We start from the raw sequence: 20,641 nt of genomic DNA, 5'->3' as shown, positions 1-20,641 counted from the left end.
AGGTGACGGGAAAGAGCTGAAGAAAGGATGCACAGCAAAAGAGGATCTAAATGCCGATTAATGACCACAACAAGAAGCTAGGGAGGCTGCTTAACAGGCAAAGAGTGGTCAATTCATGTAGGAGTTCAGAAAGAAAGAAAAAATCATGCATCTTTGGTAGAGAGAAAATAGGTACAAAAGTCATGATACTTTAGCCGAATATGGAAAGATGGGTAGGATATGGAGGGATGGGGAAGAAGATTCCAGGCAAAGGGCCAGAAGCACAACATAGCATGACCCACTCAGAGTCTGTCCGTCTGGCTGGACCAGATGGTTTAGAAAATGAAGTGTTTATTTGAAAAGGTATGTGTGGTAGAGATTGGGGCAAATTTTGGATGCCAAACTAAAGAGTTGGGATGTGGTCCTTCAAGTAAGGCACTCTAGCAAAGGGGACAGGATAAGGGGTCATGACTGTAGTGAAAGCTCATGAGGATGACAGCCTTAGCCTATAACTGTGAGTGAGACAGGCAGAGAGAGGAGAAAAGCAGTGCTGGCCAAGCCCTGTCCCCATGTGAGCACTGTGCCTAGATGCTGGACATTCATGACTCCCTGGGATCTAACAACCACCCTGAGTGCAGCTCTTATTCATCCCATTTCACAGACCAGGAATGCTCGGGGCATTTATGCAATCATAGTAGCAGCAAATGCACAGAAGTGAAATGTACATAATTTCTTAGAATAAGTCAGCAGAGTTGATAACTGGGTGTGAAAGGCAGGATAGTGTCAATTATATGTAAATGGTGCTAGTGGTAAAGAACCCACCTGCCAACGTAGGAGACATAAGAGACATGGGTTTGATCCCTGGGTTGGGAAGATTCCCTGGAGGAGGGAATGGCAACCCATTCCAGTATTCTTGCCTGGAGAAGCCCATGGACAGAAGAGTCTGGCAGGCTACAGTCCATAAGGTTGTAAAGAGTCGGACACAACTGAAGCAACTTAGTACCATGTAAGCACGCATGCCTACAAGGATTCAGGCAGAAAATATGAACCAAAATATGAACCAAGAAAAGCACAAAGGAAATGCAGGCTCCCCTTTCAAGAGGTTTGAAATGAGCCCCTGCTTGGCATAAGCTTTGCATATGTAGTCTTACGGAACCTGTGGTGAGGTCTACATTGGTATTATATTGACAAGAACCAACAAGGCTATCTGGAAGACAGACTTGGAAGCTGAGACACCGAAGGACTGAATAGCAACCCAATGCTTACTAAACTCTCACAGACTGGCCACCTTGGAAAAACAGGTCTGCAATCTGATCCCTCCGCTCTCCTAATCCATCAAAGTGCAGCAATGAAAACCCTCTCAAGACTCCTTCGGCTTAAGGGCAACGTCAGCGTGAATGAAATAGTGTCATCAGCTCATGTGGAAACCAGTCCATTCACTCCTTTCAGGAAAAATGGACCCTTTAGAAAGTACACGGCCACCTTTCTTATATATAATTGTGAAGCAAATATTCCCTTTGTACATTAAAGTGCCTCGTAGGCTATAAGTCAAAAAGACTAGCTTCATCCTCACTGAGGAATCCACATAACAAAAACGATTTCATCTTCCACTGGAAAAACAACTTGACTCATGAGTCAAAGATCAAACTGCTCTCATCACTGCTGAATGCGGACATCGCTGATTGGTCCTCTATGGTGAGCCTGGTTTATAGGCATAAATAAGATCCACTCTGACAGTTCCTTGGGTGCTTTTAGTTTTCTTCCAATGCCATCTATAGGGAAGAAGAACAAAACCCAAACTGAACCTGTCTTCTTAGCTCTCTCTTCAGAAAGTCCAGATCAGGACAAGAAGGCATGTGTTTTTCCAGCGGCACGCTCACCGTCTGTTGCCAGCCTCCACAGATGGATGGGAATGTGTTCAGAATTCACACAACATGATGGCCCTGACAGCACAATTGTGCAGAACAAGCCTCAAACTGTAATTCATCTATGAGATGACAGTCACAGAGGACAAGCAGTTAGGAGCCACATGACGCTACCTAAAGCACTCAGAGCCAAGAGCAGGGAACAAGAAGGCATGCTGCATCACTCTACTCCCTCCTCTCCTGAGACCATGGCCCTCCTGCCCTCACCCCAGGTACACATTCCTAGCCAATCACTTCTAGGTCGGAGGGAGCTCCTAATTCGAATAAATCCAGATTGTCAAACAAAAGTGAGTAAATAAAGCTACATGTATCCAGTCAGGGACATCTCTGGGAATGGACAGCCCTGAAAACATGTATTCAATACAAGTCAGCCCTCTCCATCCCCCACTTCTAAGCTGAAACGTGTTTCTGAACACGCCTTACACGGATTTGCCAGGTGGGAGATCCATGATGGTGATGTGTCATGTCTTGTCTCCCATGCAGGCAATGGGCCAACAGAAGGAAGATGAGTTTGCCATGGAGGCAGGGAGGCCTTACCCATGAGCAGAGTGTCTGAGCTCATGCTGGCCACCCCAACCGCCACTACATGCTTATATTTCAGCTCAAGAGGTAGACTGTTGGTTGGGATGAATCACACTTCTCTTTCTCACAGGTGACTCTACAAATTTCTAGAAAAAAATAGGAAGTGACCCTGAGCTCAAAAAACTGTGATCCAGGTATTCTCAGGAAAAAAAAAGAGAGAGAGATTATAAAAATACAGCAAAAATAAAAATAAAACAAACAAAACAGCAACAACAACAACAAAAAAACCCAAAGGAAGCTGCTTGACAAGTCCCAGGATTGAAATGTCCCACAGTCACCATCACTCAGCCAGAGCCAGGACTCGGTTCAGCGCAACTCACTGCACATTTCTTGAGCATTTCCTCAGATTCCCTCCGGCATATGTTGGGATGTGGTGGGTGTGGGGGAGGGACACACACGTGAATGACAAATGGCTTCTTCCTTCAAGAGTGTCTATCTCTTGAGGGGAGCTATCAAGGAGAGGAGCGATAGTAATATATCCAGGGCCAAATGGAATTAGTGCATAAAATGGAACTGAAGCAAGAGAGACAGAGAGAGAGGTGGGTGGGTGGATGAAGGGGGAAATGTATTTTTTTCACTGGAGAAAGCCTTTCAAAAAGAAATGGTCCTTAAACTGGGCTGGAACAGGGAGAAACAGGAAGGGGCAGTCCCAGCAAACGACATCGCACATAAACAAGGCACATTCACAGGAGAGTATCAACTGCACTCAGGGGCTGCTGAACTGGCTGGAGTGAAATGTAGGTAAAAACGAGCAAATCTCATAAAAACATAATACGCCAATTCTGATGGCCACAGTCAGGCGTATGAGCTTGACTGTATAAACGACAGAGTCATCTGTCCAGCATCTCTGGGCCCAGCATCTCTGGGCGCCGGACGGATATGCCCGGTGTCACTGTTGGCCCCAGCATGGCAGCGTCAGGCTGAGATGACAGCTCCTGAACCAGTCTTGCCCTTGAGACTCTCTGGCACTCTGCATATATGTACTGCTCGAGTTATCTCATGACTCACTCTCTTGAAGGTCCCGAGAGGCCTCTCTCCCCAGCAGCCCTGCAGACCTGTGAACATGTTACCCTGCAGCTACACCTGTATTTTAATCAGACCTCCTTTTTCATTCTCTTCCTTTTCTTAGAGGAGAAGTTATTTCAAAAATCAGTGTGCTTCCAAAATGCTTTCCCAAGCAAAATTCAATAGCAATCCCTTTTCCCCTCTGCCTCAAGGAGGAATGAGAGAAATACCTGAGTTTCAAGTTTATATGATGCCAGGGGAATCACTCAGAGTTTAAATTTGGAAGAAAACAATCTTACATTAGACTGAACTAGAAAAAAAAACTCAGACTGAGGATCAAGAGGCAGTGACCAGGAGACAGAGGGATAATGTGGCCTCTCCTCTGTAGAAGACCTAGTTTCAAAACATATGGTTACGGGAAACACTTAAGCTAGGGAGCAAAAATGTCAGGTCCATTTAGAGCCCCACGCTGGCTTTTCACTAGCTGGACACTAACCAAATTTAGGGGCACAGTTCATCCTCTTACATCCACACTGGTTCCATCACATTTCAAAGCCCCAGGCCCAGATGTGCTACTGAGAGGTTTCTCCTCTTCCTCGCAGCAAAACCCAAAGCCCTTCCCTTAGTCTGAAAAGCCCTGTGTTTCTCCCCTCCTCTCCCTCCCTCTTCTCCTTGCTATCTTCTCCCCCAGATACAGTGACCTTTTGATATTTCCCAAGCTGTCCGTGTTCTTTGCACTCTGCCTATAAAGCATTTTTTTCCTAACTTGGACAGACCTCATGCTCTCTCTTCCTTCAGGTTTTAGCTCAAATCATATCCTATCCAAAGAGTCTTCTTCCCTGACTGTGCTATGTGAACAGACCTCAGACCTCAACAACGTCCTCTATCTCCTTCCCTGCTGTCTTTCTCTTATGATGAAATCTTAAGATGAAATCGCATCTAACATAGTATGTGTATTTACTTATGGTTATGGTCCTCACCATACCTCCAGGTTAGGAGAGTAATGACTTTGTCTTGATCCCGGCTGCATTCCCTGAGCCTAGCAAAGCACCTGATAGAGAAGTTCCTCCCACATACTGGTGGGTGTGGCCATTAAATACAATCACAGCAAGTACTCGAATGCTTAGTCCTTCAGTCATGTCTGACCCTTTGTGACCTCATGGACCATGGCCTGCCAGGCTCCTCTGTCCATGGGATTCTCCAGGCAAGAATACTGGAGAGGGTTTCCATTTCCTCCTCCGGGGAATCTTCCCGACCCAGGGATCGAACCCCCATCTCCCGCGTCTCTTGAGTTTCCTGCATTGGCAGGTGGATTCTTTACCATTAGCGCAACCTGGGTGCAAGTACCCTAAGGAGGGGAGAAATGAAAACATCCACGCTCCCCCCTTCAGGTAAAAGAGCAGCTGTAATTATGTTGGGAGATCATCTCTCTTCCACTCTCTCTCTGTGATGTGGCCTTGACCTGTCTAAACCAGTGATTCTGAAAGCTCGTCCTCAGACCAGCAGCATCAGCCACCACCTGTGAACTTATTAGAAATTCTCATATCCTACCTCAGACCTGCTGAATCAGAAACCCTGGGTGTGGGGTCAATGATCTGTGTTTTGACAGGTTCTTCAGGTGAGCCATGCCTGCAGAAGCTTGAGAACACTCGTGGAAAGGAATCAACTCATTCTGTTTTCCCAAACTGCGATGATTGACTTAGAGACAAGATGAGCACATAAGACCCAATCTGAATAGAGGAGGTGCATAAGACTTGCTTGGGTTTTGGAGACAAAATACTCTCCTCTGCCTGCATAATTTGTCTGAAGCCATGACCAAGAAGAATTTGGAGAGAAGGAGTCTGTGTTTCAACAAAGATGATCTGTGTTAGGAGCTGGAGAGAGCACAAATGCTGGGGGCTTAATTTAAGTCTGGGATAGAGCCACTAGTGAAGGGAAACTTTCTCCCAGCTTCTTGTTACATGAGTTGATCAATACTCATTTTTACAAATTAAACATGCTGCTATTTAATAGTTTATTTAGGGTTTTCTTTATTTTTATGCAATGGAAAAAAATCTAGTTAATGCAAGGTGAGCAAAAGTACATGCTACAGCTAAACTTAGAAAATAGAGGATCCATTCAAGTGCAGAGAGAAATTATATCACCAGATTAGTACATGGGGCTCCCAGAGCTGGGACTTTCTACACTTTGAGGGGTGCTCTGGGCCTGAGACTCATGTGGGGAGGGCCTCTTACCCAATGGTATGGTTGATGTTCAAATCAAGGAAAGGAAAGAAGATGGAACAAAGTGGGTGATTAGATGGCCTAGGAAAGCAGGGCATCAGTCACTATTATCAGTAACCATAGACAGAGTGTGGGAATCAGAGATGCAGAGGAATGAGTTTGGGGTAGTGAAATGTCTCTAAACACGTCAAAAGTCTAAGTAGGGCTGGTGCCCAGGGCTTGCCCTTCAATGGCATCTTGGGGCCCAACATCTGTTAAGACCCCTTAAAGACCAAGAAGGAAGCCAGCATAAACAACCTTACAATTCATAAACATGAGCTATTTCACTGATTAGCTGGACAACTACCTTGCTCTATCTCTGCATCATCAGCCACTTTAAAAATCCTGTTGGGAGACTTTCCATCTGATATAGATAATAAAGAACAATGCCAGTGACTAACAGGGGACCGGCGCATGAACAGATGAAAATGTCTTTAGCAGAAGTGTGATGGTGTGACCTTCAGCCCTCTATGAGTACACACATTTATTACATACTGGAGTCAAATTACATTACAGATGTCCCACAGCACAGCTACCTGAACTCCTTTGTTAGAAAAGAAAAAAAAAATATGTATATATATATATATATTTGCATAAGTGTAGTTTCTTCTCCAATCTATCTGCCTCCCCCTTCCCCTATATGCAAACCTAAAGGATCTGACCTACCCATTAAATGATCTGATACACCAAAGTTGTCCTTCAAGTACACACACATCATAGCATGTTTATTTGTAGGGATGCTGGTTTACTGTCTTCCTGAAGACAGAAACCATGTCTGTTTCATTCACCACTGTAATCCTAATGCACAGAGTTCCTAACATTTAACAAGGTTCAAAAAATATTTATTCAAGACTCAAAGGGAGAGGGAGGGAGGAAGGAGGCAGGATTTCTGAAGTGAGGGTCCACTGATACCTAGGCAGAGAATTTCCTGTTGTATGCACAAGTATGAGTGCATTTTTCGGACAAGAGACCCTTAACTTTCATCATAACCTCAAAAGGCATGGTAATCTCCTCAAAGTCAAGAAACACTGAGTTACTAGTATCACATCGATCGAAACATCTCAAGCAAGATGTGAAAGAAAAATCAGTTTCTTTCTTTAGAAACTGTTTCTAAACCGTCTTTAAAACCAAAGAGAAGGAAAAGATGAAAAAGAAGGAAATACTTTTTGGTACACAGCATTAGAATCAAGGATCCAAGTTCCATAATGAACTCAGCCTTTCACAGTAGAATCAGGCATTCTTATTTCTAGAATTAATACTGTGGATCAATAATTTAAAAAAAATTTTGAGTAAAAAATGGCCACTATTTTGAAATTCAAACATTTCTCTTTAAAAGACCATGAGGATGAAATTGCTCTACTTAAAATTCAGCCAGCATAATACTTACAAAACCTGAACAGACAATTTTGCTCAAAAGAAAGGAAAATTTTTTAAAAGGGAAAAAAAAATCCTTCAAAAAGAAAAAAAATAGCAGAAGATGAAGCTTTTGCAAAAACTGAGTATTAGAAAATGGAGACAATCGGGTCAGGGATGGGCTAGGAGGAGGAGCTATTACCAGATTATGGCGGTGATGATCAAAAACACAATCTCTGGGTCAAACATATTTGTTCTCAAATTCTGGCTCTGCCTCCTTCTTGCCTGGTGACCTTCTTGCCTGGTAAGATATTCTTACCTCCTTTAAGCTCATGCTGCTCATGCACACAAATGGAACACTACATGCAGGCAGAGCCCTCAGCTGCCGCCGGGCACACAGCGTGCAAACGTAAGCTGTCACTACTCCTCTTCTCAAGGCATCGCCCATTATTATTAACACTGTCATATATTATTAGGTGTCCTGGAGTTCCAGGCACGTAATGCATGTCAATCAATGCTGTTAATGTGTTGTCACCTCCTATTCCCAAAGCCCATGGATTCATTTCCATAGTAGGGCAGGCTTCTGTTTCCAGTCAACCTCGAATCCAAATCTTTTCTTACCCTCAAGTAAACACCAACCTCAGCTTTCCCGCAGTCCTTATTTGCTATTCAGTCCATAAATCCTAACAGTGGCCACAAAACTTCGGGTCAGTATCTGCTTAATATCTTTCCTCCCTGGCTTTGATCACAAAGACAAAATGAAGACTCCAATTTCCTGGTTGCTTATTCGTATGGAAAAGCTTTCAGGCTTTTGAAAGGTCTTCTGGCCCATATTCTTTAAGCAACTCAGATGCATCCTACCTTTGTGCTCACACATGGGCCAGTTGCTTGGGATACAATGAAGAAACCAGCTCACCCTCTTGCTCTGTTTAAACTCCAAACCCTAGGTAAGACAGTAAAGATCACAGAGAAAAGCTCTTTCATGTTAAAAGAATTATTAATTCCAGTGTCGTCACCAGATTTCCCCCTTTCCTTGTAAAGTATTTATTTCTCTATTCTCTGTGCCCACTGACCAGGTTCTTTTCAAGCCTGAAGCCAGCAGAAAGGAAGCAGATTTTTACAGATACATCCTGTCGGCCATCCCTGGGCTCACCAGCCTGGCTCCCAGTTCCAGGCCTGTCTGGATTTGTGCTGGGGAAGGGAGGATTTGGGCAGCTCTGTCTCTGCCAGGGAACACCAGCTCCAATCCGGTCCAGCAACAGAGCCTCACTGTATCCAGCTTTCTCTCCAGAGAGGGCACTTGCTGGGCACTGGGTCATTCATCCCAAAGTGACCAAGGTGGTTCCCAGGACTGGGTGCTCTGTGAAGAGTTATTTCAGTGGCCAGGAGAATTCTGGATTCTAATTCTGACTCCCAAATGGCCCAGCCAAACAAGTTCAGCACTTCTGCTGGGGCTTGGCCTTTCAAATAAGGAAGCAGTAAAACCAGGGCCTTTTTATTTATAAAACAAGATATTTAAAGGTTGAGTTTGGTGTCTGTATTTTTTTTCCATTTTTTTTAAATTGAAGTATAGTTGATGTACAATGTTATCTAAGTTATAGGTATGCAGCAGAGTAATTCACAATTTTTAAAGGTTATACTCTGTTTATAGTGATTGTAAAATATCGGCTATATTCCCTGTGTTGTATAATATATCCTTGTAGTCCATTGTATTTCTAATACCTTGTATCTCTTAACCACCTATATTGCCCCCTGCACATTCCCTTTCCCCATGGGTAACTACTAGTGTGTTCTCTATATCTATGAGTCTGCTTTTTTTGTTATGCGCACTAGTTTGCTGCATTTTTTAGATTTCACATATAAGTGTTATCATACAGTGTTTCTCTTTGCTGGCTTATTTCACTCAGGATAATATCTTCCAAGTCTATCCATGTTGCTGAAAATGGCAAAATTTCATTCTTTCTTATGGCTGAGTAGTATTCCATTTGGTGCCTGAACTTTAAACACACCAAAAAAAAAAAAAAAAAAATGCCACTGAGCTCCAATGACCACGTTAGCCTAGGCGGCATGTGCTAAGCTCCTAATCCCTTTCCCATGAACCCACTCTGTGTTCTCATCTCTAATGTGTGGAGGCTGACTATATGAGACAAGGAAAGATCAGCCCCATCAGCCATAAAAAGGTCTTGGAGTAGACCAAGGCTCAATGAACTGAGTCCCTTGGGGATGCACAAACATCCGGAAGCAGTTCTAATTTCTCCACCTCAAGCTAAGGTTCTCCAGGTGTGATCCCAGAGTCCCAGCATCTCTTGGGAACTTGTTACAAATGTACATTCTCAGTGGTTGGCCTAGACCCATTAGATCTAAATGTCTAAATGTCTAGCACAGATCTAGCTGTCTAAATGATTATGATGCCTGCCAAAGTTTGAGAACTATGACCTAAGGCATAGACTACACAGTTGGTAAATACAAAATGAGAAGTAAATGAATGATGAAAAAATGATAAATTTTCAACTTTACTGAACCAATGCCCGATATAAGCTGCTCCCAATTAATGGCTGAAAGACAGTACAGTGTTCCCCCTTCATGTCTGATGAATGCTGGGGCATAAAACTGTAATGATCTGGTCATGGCCTTGCCTCCTGACCCACAGTCCATACCCCTCTCAGTTTCCGACACCGCCTCATTGAACACCTGTTGGCTGCCTATGCCAGGATCTCGCTGGCTTTCATGTCTTTGAAGACACAGTCTTCCATGGCTGGAATCTTTTCCTTTATGCCCTTCCCCAAACTCCTATTCTTTTTGTGCAGTTAATTCCTACATATGCTTTTGGTTTCAGCTTAGAAAGTCACCTCCTCCAGGAAGCCATGACCCTGGAAGATATCCATAACATCCTATGAATCTTCTATTAAAGATGTATCCTTTCCTACCTACACTCCTGTTTACTCATCTTTCTCACCCACTAGCCTGCACTGCAAACTGTGAGCCAGAGGACTCATTTATCTCAATCACTGCCATACCTCCAGCACCTTGAACAGCGCCTGGTGAATTATTTAATCAATGAATCCTAACAATAAAATAACCTGTGTGTGTGTGTATTTACAACAGATAATATATACCTGTTCTAATTCATTATTGATCTCATTGATTCCTAGACATGAATCATTGACTTTTAGTCTAGAAAAGAGACCTGTAGATATAAAAAAATAATAATTCAGCATTTTCTTCCTTAACAAAAGAATAATAATTCAGCATTTTCTTCTTTAACAAAACTGCCCCCACATCCAGTCTTTTTTTTAAACACATACACACTCCTGAATTATTGGTCCTTGATTGAAACACCAGCCCCTGTGAAAGCCTGTGTATGAAAGCTAACTGCTCCTTTTCTTTGCCAGGTCAGAAGAAAATTGAGGTTGACTATAATATTTCCATACAGGACAATGTGTAGGAGGATCCAGGATCACAAGAGCCTCCCTCCTATTTCATATTTGCACACCGTCCATCGACTGTAATTTTTGCCAGCTTGATTGAGAAATAGTCAAAGAGTCCTGGATGACCATCAAACCCAGGACAGCCCTGAGCTCCCAGAGCATAGGAGCCAGTGAGCCACCTCTGCAAGGCCCCGGACCCTGCCAGGATGCTGGCTGATTTTACATGATCTGATTCTGTCCCTGTGGCTTCACTGAGTCACAGTGCTGGACTCACAAAATATCCAAGATCCAACCCATCTGTCTGGGGTCTCATGGAAGCCAGCCCACACAGGGCCATCTCTGAGGACAACCGTGCCCAGGTTTTCTTGGTTCTGAGGCATTCTGGCATCTAAGCGCATACCTTAACTTTCCATGGAACAACCTGCAACCTCAGAGATCAGGGCAGAATGCCACTAGACTGTGCTATGATACAGTGACACGGCCAAGGGAAGTGGATTCCTTTGTGCTTCCACCTGGGCATTTCAAGGGAAACCTTATCCAGCCTCATGAGCAATCTGTTGGTGATATTATCTCTATTTCACACAAAAAATAGACATTCAGAGCTGTTAGATCTCTTTCCCCTGGCCACTGTCACTTATTCCTCAACTCGTTCCAGAAAGGATTTACATCAGCTTACAAAACTACATGTAGAATGCAATAAAATGAAAACTTACTGAATGAGGAAAACAGGAAAGGCTCAACAATAAAGTTCAATAAACACATCTCATCTGAACCTTGACCGGAGGAGGATTTACTTCCAAGCTCATGCAGTTATCAGCAGCATACCCAGCACTTTCTAAAGGCACCAGTACTGACAGCCTCCTTTCTGGTCTTCAACAGGCCACACTCTTCCTGCATTGGGGCCTGCCCTTCCCCACCCAGGACAGGCCCCCTCCCCAGTCCTTCCCATGTTGGGTGGGCTCCACGCAAAGGAGCACTCCTCATGAAGACTTTCCTGTCTACCTTATTCCAAGTTGGTGCCTTAGCTCACCTTATCACATCACAACTAATTCCCTGCTTCATCTTCTCACAGTTGACAACGACCTTGTTTCTTATTTATCACTGTCTGTCCACACTAGACTAGGAGTTGTCTGAAGGAAAAGCCTTTGGTTCTCTTGTTCAGTCCTTACAGCAGTCCCTGGCACGCAGCGTGAACACACTCAAAAGTTGCAAAAGAAGTGAATTAAATGATTAATGAAATCCTCCTCTATAAGCTCATGGCAGAAGCAGGATATTCAAAAACTTGAATGGACAATGATAGACTCTGAGATCGGCCATACTGGCTCCAGCTCAGTTCTGAGAAAGAAACCCAAGACCAGGTGTCCCATCAGGCTGGCCACTCAGGTTTCATGGGTGGCCCTGAAGTGAATCCCCTCGCTGCTCAGTGCCCCACTTAGCTCAACAGTAACATAAAGAAAACATTCCTCATGTCAGCCACCACTCACGTTGCTCTTGTGGCTAGAAAGGGCTTTACACCTGTTGATAATGAAAAGATAATAAAGTTACACCACATGGCTTCCTGCTCACTGAGGAGTCATCAAAGTACCCTAAGCAACCAACAGAGATGCTACAAAATAATTAGTGTTTTATCTGCTACAATGACACTCATTCAAATCTGTATTCAAAAGCCCCATCTAATTACAATCCAGGATGCAATTTTCTGAGGAGAAACACTGCAGGATTCCAGGAAGTTTATGCTGAAAATAAACTCCAAGCTAACATTAAAATCAAATTGAAATTACATTTAACCTTGAGCCAGGCAGGTTGTATAGTGAAGAATTAACTTGGCCCAAAGAGGGTCTGGCTTTGACCTTAAGCTCCTGGAGAGTGATCTCTAGGCCCCTGGAATGCCCTGCCTGACAGGAGAGTCTTTTTTTAGCCTGGGCCCTTTGGGACTTCCCTGATGGTTCAGACGGTAAAAAGAATCTGCCGTGCAATGCAGAAGATCCAGGCTTGATCTCTAAGTTGGGAAGACCTCCTGGAGAAGGGCTACCCACTCCAGTAGTCTTGCCTGGAGAATTCCATGGAGAGAGGAGCCTGGTGGGCTACAGACCAGGGGGTTACAGAGTTGAACCCAACTGGGGGACTAACACTTTTGGCTATGAGACCCTCTATTAATGTGCTTTATGCTGAGGGCTTTGGGCCACCTGATAACAGTTTTAGCCTCCAGAAGAGCTGGAGACTGAAGGCTTTAGCATGACCTCTGGAAGGGGCTACAGAAGGTCGGCCACACAGGCAGTAGGTGATCGAGTCCAATAAAAACTCAGGATTCTAAAAGGCTCAGGAGAACTTCCTTGTGATGCTTCCATGAATAGCATCACATACTGTGACCAAGAAGAGTCAATGCCAGTTCATGACTTCACAGAATAAGATGATGGCAGAGGTCAATGCAGAAATATCTATAGGTCAAAATACCACACAAGAAGATGGCAAGGACAAATATTACCCAACTATAAATAGAAAGGACAGATTGAATCAAGTAGGTCCAAGTGGCTTACAAGTGAGTAGGCAGATTAGATTCTGTGACTCAGAGGCATGCTCCTGGCAGGCACAGTAACAGACTGAGCAGATAGTTTCTGCAGCATCAAAGGTGGACCAGAAGCTCTGACTAGTCTGTTCTCTGAAACGACAGAACAGTGTGCACATTCTGACTCTAAGTGTGTAACAAGTGTGGGGATAAAGATCTAAGATGAAGTTGACACGGGGTGGAAGCCACAAGGAGATCAGAGAGAATAACAATGACAGAGAGGTTAGGAAGGGAGCTAAGAAAACTTTCCCCAAAGCAGAACTTCCAGGAGTGATGCTGGATGAAATATGAAAGAGTAGAAAAGACATGCCCCAATACCAAGTGAAGCTAAAATCCAATGCTGGCATGAGACAATGGCAACAAATACAACATAGTATATGTGCTAAATAAGGATAAACACAATCAGCATCTCTAAGAAAGCAAAGAAGAACATTTACAGAGGCCCAGGATGAAATCTGAGCTGTGCCTTCAGCTTAAATCAATGTAGAAAATGAAGGCATCTCAGGCAAGGGAAAGACAAGGACACAGAGGAAGGAACGGGCATTATATGTTTAGATACAGTGAAGGAGCAGCCTAGGATTGACTCTAAAAAAAAAAAAATCACAAAAAGGAGTGAGCTACTGAGGAGGAAAAACATGTTGAACTTTAAGGGCTGAAGTCTACTGCCACCTGGTGTCACCTTTATTACAGATACAGACTGGCGGCTCATCCTGAAAATTTGAGTTTGCCAAAGGAATAATAAAAAGGCACGTTTAGAGCATCACACTTTAAAATGAACATCTCATTTGATTTAGGACCCTAGTTCTAATGGCAATTTGAGACATCTCATTAAAAGTTGTAAACAGAAATGTTCCAAGAACATCCTTCTTTGAAGCAAGGGAAGATTGGCTTGATTTGAATTACAGAATAGCAGTTAGCTTTATACGATTTTCTCATACAAACAGACATGCACACATTAAGTCTATATTCCTTGCCTGGATCCCTCCTCTAGTTTTATAATAAATGATGAGTTTCCTTTATAGAAAAACACAAAGTGGGTCATCCACAAAGGCTGTGATCTTCCCCTGGAAGAAAGCCACCGGCAGTCCCCGGGCGCCATTATCTCCAACACTGTGGTGCTGTCGGGGTTCCAACGTTCTCCTGCACAAACTCCCACCACCTACCTCCCAGGACCTCAGCAGGAAGGACATGTCTGTGAATCCTCTGGCCTTCCTTCAACTCCTGACAGATGTAAAAACCACTGCATGAAAAGAAAAGAACATTTCCTAGACTGGGGATCCCCAGACATTTTCCCAAACCGAACAAGTAGACGGAGCTTTCGCTCCAGTGAATTATACCCCATGAAGGGGAGTGAGGAGAGGAAAATAGTCCTGAGACGACTGTGGTCTGTAAATGCCTGGGCTTTGTGACAGTGCACATTCGTTTTCCCGGCTTCTCTGAAATGTGGGCCTGACCTGACGGGAGAGGCCCGCTTTGCTGACAGGTTAAATACTCACTTGCAACTACTTCATCCAAGATTCAGACCTGAGCTAGGAAAGAAGCCCACTGCTAGTGTTTCCCCAGCCCAAGGTATAGGCGGTCTCTCTCTCCCCAGAGTGGCCCACACAGCCCAGCCCATCTCCTGGCTTCCTTCTCTCCCTGGGGCTGCCAGGGCTGGCCTCATCAGCATGGTCTATGTCAGGGTGGTCAGTGGACCCGGGCTGCTGAGGACCCCGTGCTGGCTCTGGGGTTGGGGGCGGCCTACTTCTCCTGGATTTCTCAGGTAGCAGTCAAGACACAGATGGAGAAGGCAACATGAGGCTGGCGGAGGGAAGTGAAAATAAAAGATGAGGGAAGAGACACAAAGACAGCATCTTCTCCTCAGGGGAACCTATGTTTGAATCCAGATATAATTGAAATGATTTCACATTCATGCTTTCACAGGATACTACCTACCTCCCTTGTACCGGAAATGTCTCGGTAACACACCATCGAAGGCTAATGCAAAACACTTGCAAGCGGGATTAACTAACTGGAGGACGACTCAATTTTTAGGTGATTCATGATTAAGTTATTTTGCATCCAAACATATTCAATGGGTTAATGAAACCAAATCATGCTGATCACAAAGATTTTGAATATTACATTTTTATACGAAATGAGGTCATGATGGGTGGAAACTAATTTGTGAAGAAAAAATAAGCAAAACTGTAAAAGTTTCCCAAAGGAGAAAAAAAAATAATTTGCAAAAGTTTTTGAGTTTTTAGACAATAGACAATTTATTATTAAAATTTTTGAACTGGATAAGACTAAAATAAAATGAGTTCTAAGTCCTAGACATCTCAAAAGTAAACTCTAATTCAGAGAAACCAGAATTATTATTTTGATCTTATAGGAAGAACTATCTCATATTTATAATAGAATTCTCCCTGTGGAAATTGCCACATGATTAAGGAAACCCAAAAGTGGTAAAATTTCCTCAGAGAAATACCTCCTGTATCCTCTCCCTCTCTACGTAACAAATACAACGGCACTTGGAAGGTTGCACTCGTATATTATGCAACTTCATTCTTTGTCTTAAAGGAAAATACAGATATTTCTTTGAAGGATAAGGAGAAAATGAAAGGAATCAAATTTATATACAATTTACATATAGGACCTTTCATGACATCAAGGCATATCTCTCTAGTCCTATGTTGACTCATAAAAAAAGATCACAGCACTTAACACAGAACATTGACAGTGTTTTAAGCTTCGTTTTAGAAATTCCACCAATGACATAAAATATGCAGGAAAACATTCACATGTATGGAATGTCATGTGATAGCTATTTTCTTCTTTATTCTTTTTAATGTTACTTAACTATTATACAAGGAACATGTATTACGCTCTTTTTCTGGAGTATAATTGCTTTACAATGCTGTGCTAGTCTCTTCTGCACAATGAAGTGAACCAGCCATATGTATACATATATTCCCTCCATCATGAGCCTTCCTCCCTCCCCCACCTCCAACCCACCCAACCCAGGTCATCACAGGATGCTGAGGTGAGCTTCCTGCGCTTTATAGCAGATTCCTACTAGCTATCTATTTTACGCATGGGCATGTTGCAGTCCATGGGGTCACAGAAAGTCAGACACGACTTAGCAACTGAACAATAATTGCATATATATCAATCCTAATCTCCCACCCACTCCCCCTCTCCCACCCACATCCATTCTCTAAGTCTGCATCTATTTCTGTCCTGGAAATAGGTTCATCTGTACCATTTTTCTAGATAAGACAAAAAACAACAATTTTTTTAAACATTTACAATGCAATCTTAACTTACTATATTTCATTCAATGTCACAAAAGAGAATTTTTTTTCATTTTTAATTGCTCTGCAGAGACATCAGTGAGACTCTCTCTAATTTGTTCTCCACAATGAGAACAGGAGAAGATATCATGAATCAGAAAAGTAGTGGCTGAGCGGGGACAAGGGTCTCCATAAAAAGGAAGGTACACAGCATAAAGCATACTGTGCCAAGACCAAGACTGCCTGTCTATCACATGCCAACATGGCACTACCCATTGACCTCAGGCCTTGGAAGAGCACCGCCAGGTAGCTGCTGCCATGTCTAGTCTACAGACAAAGAATCTGAAGCTCAGCAAGCTACCAGGACCACACAGCTAGCAAGTGGCAGAGTTGAGGTTACACCCAGCCTGGAACCTTCTTAGTCCTTTGCTTCTCAAAGCCTCCCTAAGGCTTGGTCCTTGCTGGAGATTGCCTGAGAACAGAATTCTCTTTCCTGCCGACCCTGTTTCTTTCCTTTCTCCTGCCACATCTGTACTTGGAAGAAAGAAAGAAATCCAAGATCTACCCAATACTGGCCACTCTCACTTGAAAATTCTTGAAGGTGAACCTCTCAGTTGGAGAGTGAGGTCTTCAACAAAGTGAGTGACAGTCAGGATAGCTCAGCTCTGCCTTCCTGAGCTCCCCTTGCCTCTTCCAGTGAGTGGCTGGCCCAGAAGGGGGTTCTGCCCCTACACCACACATAGCAGAACATAAGCTCACCTCCCACCATACTCTATCCTCCAAACTTCAGTACACAAAGATCCTCAGAGCATTCTCAAAAGCTCTCCAAACTCAGGCACCCAGCCTGTTACACAGTGACTCCCTCATCCTTTACTGTGCCACTGTAGCTATTGTAGCAATTTTCAAGAGCAGAAGGCAAGCATCTGTCTGGCCACCTAACAGTTCCCATTCTCTCTGTTCATGTCAACGTCATTTCTCACGACTTCTGCCAAGATGCTCATCATATTCCTGCTCACAGTCCAGGGATCATAATACAAAATAAATCACCAAAGAGCAAAGAAATAGAAATTTGCAAAAAGGGATGAATCTCTACAGGCCTGCTCTCCAGTTTTTGCTTTCAACACATTCCTTTGAAATGGGATGAAGACCAAAGGTGTGGACTGCTAGGGTCCTGGGAGAAGTATAGCCTTTCCATTCTATTTCAGACAGAGAAGGGTCCAATCCAAATTTACGACTGGGCTAGGAAAGCATCCAAAAGAGGCATTAATGCTTGCTAATCATTTAATTAATGATAGAAGATATGATAATAGCCAACAATGACAGAGTACTTAATACTTGGGGGCATTACTGGGTTAAGCAGATGTGTTTACGTTTATCATCTCATGGAATCTGAATGATGGCTCTTCAAGGTAGGTTCTTTTACCATCTGCATTTCCCAGATAAGCAAACCAAGGTTTGAATAACTGAAATAACTGTTCAAGTTTGTATGGCTGGGCTGGATTTTTAGCTCAGAGAGACCACAAAGTTCTTAACTACTGTGCTCTATTGCTTTCTATTCAAGCTGCCCTGGTGGCTCAGCGGTAAAGAATCCACCTGCCAATTCAGAGACACGGATTTGATCCCTGGGTACAGAAGATCCCCTGGAGGAGGAAATGGCAACCCACTCTGGTATCTTTGCCTGGAGAATTAAATGGAGAGAGGAGCCTGATGGGCTACAGTCCATGGAGTCACAAAAGAGTCAGACATGACTTAGCGACTAAACAACAACTGCTTCCCATAGACTTTCAAGTGATGGGTATTTAGTTTCAAAGTGAAGCCTGGTTTGTCTATCCAGGTGCTTAACTCACTCCAGAGTACATTAAAGATCTTTCCATTTCAATATACCAGGGTGAGGTCAATCTATTGGGTGGTTTAGGGAGGAGAAAGAAGGGAACCCAGAGAATTCAAATTACAACCAGAAAATGGCTTGAAGAAACTAAACACATGAGTTGGAGCCAAATGGTTTGACAGATGCAGCCATGTTCAGGAATTTGTGATGACAGGGGTCATCCTTTTTCACCACACTTTGAGCTGACTTTATAGAACTTTATCTTTTACATCCAAAGATCAAATAAATTTTTAAAAAATCACATTTAATGAGAACTAGGGGAAATAAACTGGTGGCAATTAAAGAGTAAAAATAACTTCTCTGTGGCTTCAGACCACAGGAGTTTTCTCATTTTAAGAGGCACGGGCAAATCACTTAAACAAAGCCTTTTGGGGGTGTGTTCATCTCATGTTTCCTCCCACACCCAGTGGTGGTTAAAGTTATAGATAGTCACAGTTCTTGAACCCATGGAATCCTGTAGTAAATGGAAGTATAACCAGGCCAAATTCATCCATTCACAAATGCAACCTTGTAGCATGGATGTCAAAGCCAAGTCTCCTTTATAACCAGTTGCTTTGTATGGAAGGGGGTTAATCAGAATTAGAAAAGGTTGTGGAATCCACAGTCTTAATGAGAGACCTTCCTTCCTCCATCTCTTAAGCCCTGTTTCTATACTCCTCTAACTCTGGACACAAAGTCTCATGGTTGGCTAAAATCCAAGAAGCTCTCATCTGGCCACCTCATTTTCTATGTGTAGATTTGTTTGGGGCTAGACCATGGGAAAGACCTGATGAACCCTTCCTTAAACCTAGAATAACCGAGCTCACTGAAATACCCAGAGGCAGCCAGAGTGATTTGAGATTCCCATTTCTGACCTAAACCATTGTATTTCAGGCCAGAATTTGGGAAGCACTCCTCAATCTTAGAGTCAAGCTAACACCTGGAAAAACCCTAGGGTGTCCCTAGCTTCCCAGGGAACCTGCAGACACAAAAATAATCCAATTTCTTATTTTGAGACATAAAGTGGGACTGATTCAAGAGGAGATCAGTCTCAAGACAAGAAAGAAGTAGGGGTGTTTAGACTATGCTTTGGGGGCCCTGCTACACCAAGGAATTTGACAGTTTCTGTTCCAAGGTCAAGTCTATCCCTGGTGTGTAACCCCAGCCCATTCCTGAAAGCACTGTACTTACCGGTAGAAAGTAGTGTAGTCCACAGTTGAGTGGCAGGTTTGAAATTCCCAGGATTTGAGTTTCTGGCATTCCCGATGGGCTCTAAGCTTTACCTTCACTGTCCCTTGACACAGTTCAGGTACTGGTTTTCTCTGGGGTCTGTTGCAGAACTCATTGGACTCCACTCTCCAGGACTCGGCAAAGTCATCCACATCAAACTTGAAGCTTCCGTCTCCACCAATTAAGTCATCACGTTTATGTCCATTGTAGTTGCCACAAAGACCACAGAGTTTGCCCTTGAGATGGGGGGCAGCCATGACTTCTACAAAACTGTCTCCATCCCAGGATATTTCCAAACCTAGAGGAAACAAGGAGCAATCACTCTTAAATCCACCAACAGTTTTCAAGTGTAGATTCTTATATAGTACATATGACTGTCCTCTAACAAGGAACACGAAGGACCTCAGTGAAATCTTGATTATCTTTCAATCTCTCCACATCAAAGATTGTGTGATATAACACAAATCACTTATTGGGGCTTAGAACTTTTTAAACATATGAGGTTTGCCCTTACAATGTTATCTTACACAGTGTGACTTACAGATGATTCTTCATTGACCATGTTATTCTAGGGTTTATATTTTTGCCCTTTTTCAGAGTAATTGTCTTGGTTCACATCATGTTTTCATTTATCCAACAACTACTACAATGTGGAAATGATAAGATGTGTACAAAGATAAGAAAGATGATAATTTGCAGTGAAATTTTCTCTTCAATATTCCCCCCATATGATGATATTTAGTGCCAAGTGAAATTTTCCAAATTATTTGCCATAGTGGAAGTATTAAAGTAATAAATATAAAGCTTCTGAACATATCCCCTTCAAAGGATAACACTCATACAAATGAAAACATTTGCCTCTTCATTATTTTACAGTCATCCATGAGATACACACAGCTGTTTAAACCATGCTTCCATGGTTAAGATGTCATGAGACCTAGGTTGGGGCCTCCATGCATACCCAGGCTGATCATAAGCTTCAACATTTGAGCAAGCAGGGAGGCTACCAGGCTACAGGTCAAAATTCCTCACGTGCTGGACAGAATCACCTGGACAGCACTGTTCACTGAGGAAAGGATCTTCACTCCACAAGGCTAAGAACATAATCCTTTCTTGGTTTGCTGAACTGACCATCTAAACAGTTGGAGAATTTGTCTGAGAACATTCATT

At 43.2% G+C, this 20,641-nt stretch overlaps 1 protein-coding gene across 2 annotated transcripts in view; it reads right to left on the bottom strand.

The window, feature by feature from the left end:
• The window catches only part of BMPER (BMP binding endothelial regulator), a 251,129-nt gene that overhangs the window by 46,651 nt on the left and 183,837 nt on the right, over nt 1-20,641 (bottom strand). For both annotated transcript variants that reach the window (XM_070468378.1, XM_070468383.1), the window contains one exon: nt 19,433-19,769. In XM_070468378.1, coding sequence (XP_070324479.1) covers nt 19,433-19,769 — 337 coding nt within the window. The remainder of the gene's footprint in view (nt 1-19,432; nt 19,770-20,641) is intronic.

The sequence above is a fragment of the Odocoileus virginianus genome, chromosome 1 (assembly GCF_023699985.2).
Source record: "Odocoileus virginianus isolate 20LAN1187 ecotype Illinois chromosome 1, Ovbor_1.2, whole genome shotgun sequence".
Lineage (NCBI taxonomy): Eukaryota > Metazoa > Chordata > Mammalia > Artiodactyla > Cervidae > Odocoileus > Odocoileus virginianus.
The sequence above is the reverse complement of the archived record's forward strand: the minus strand, read 5'-3'. Positions and strand labels throughout refer to the sequence as shown.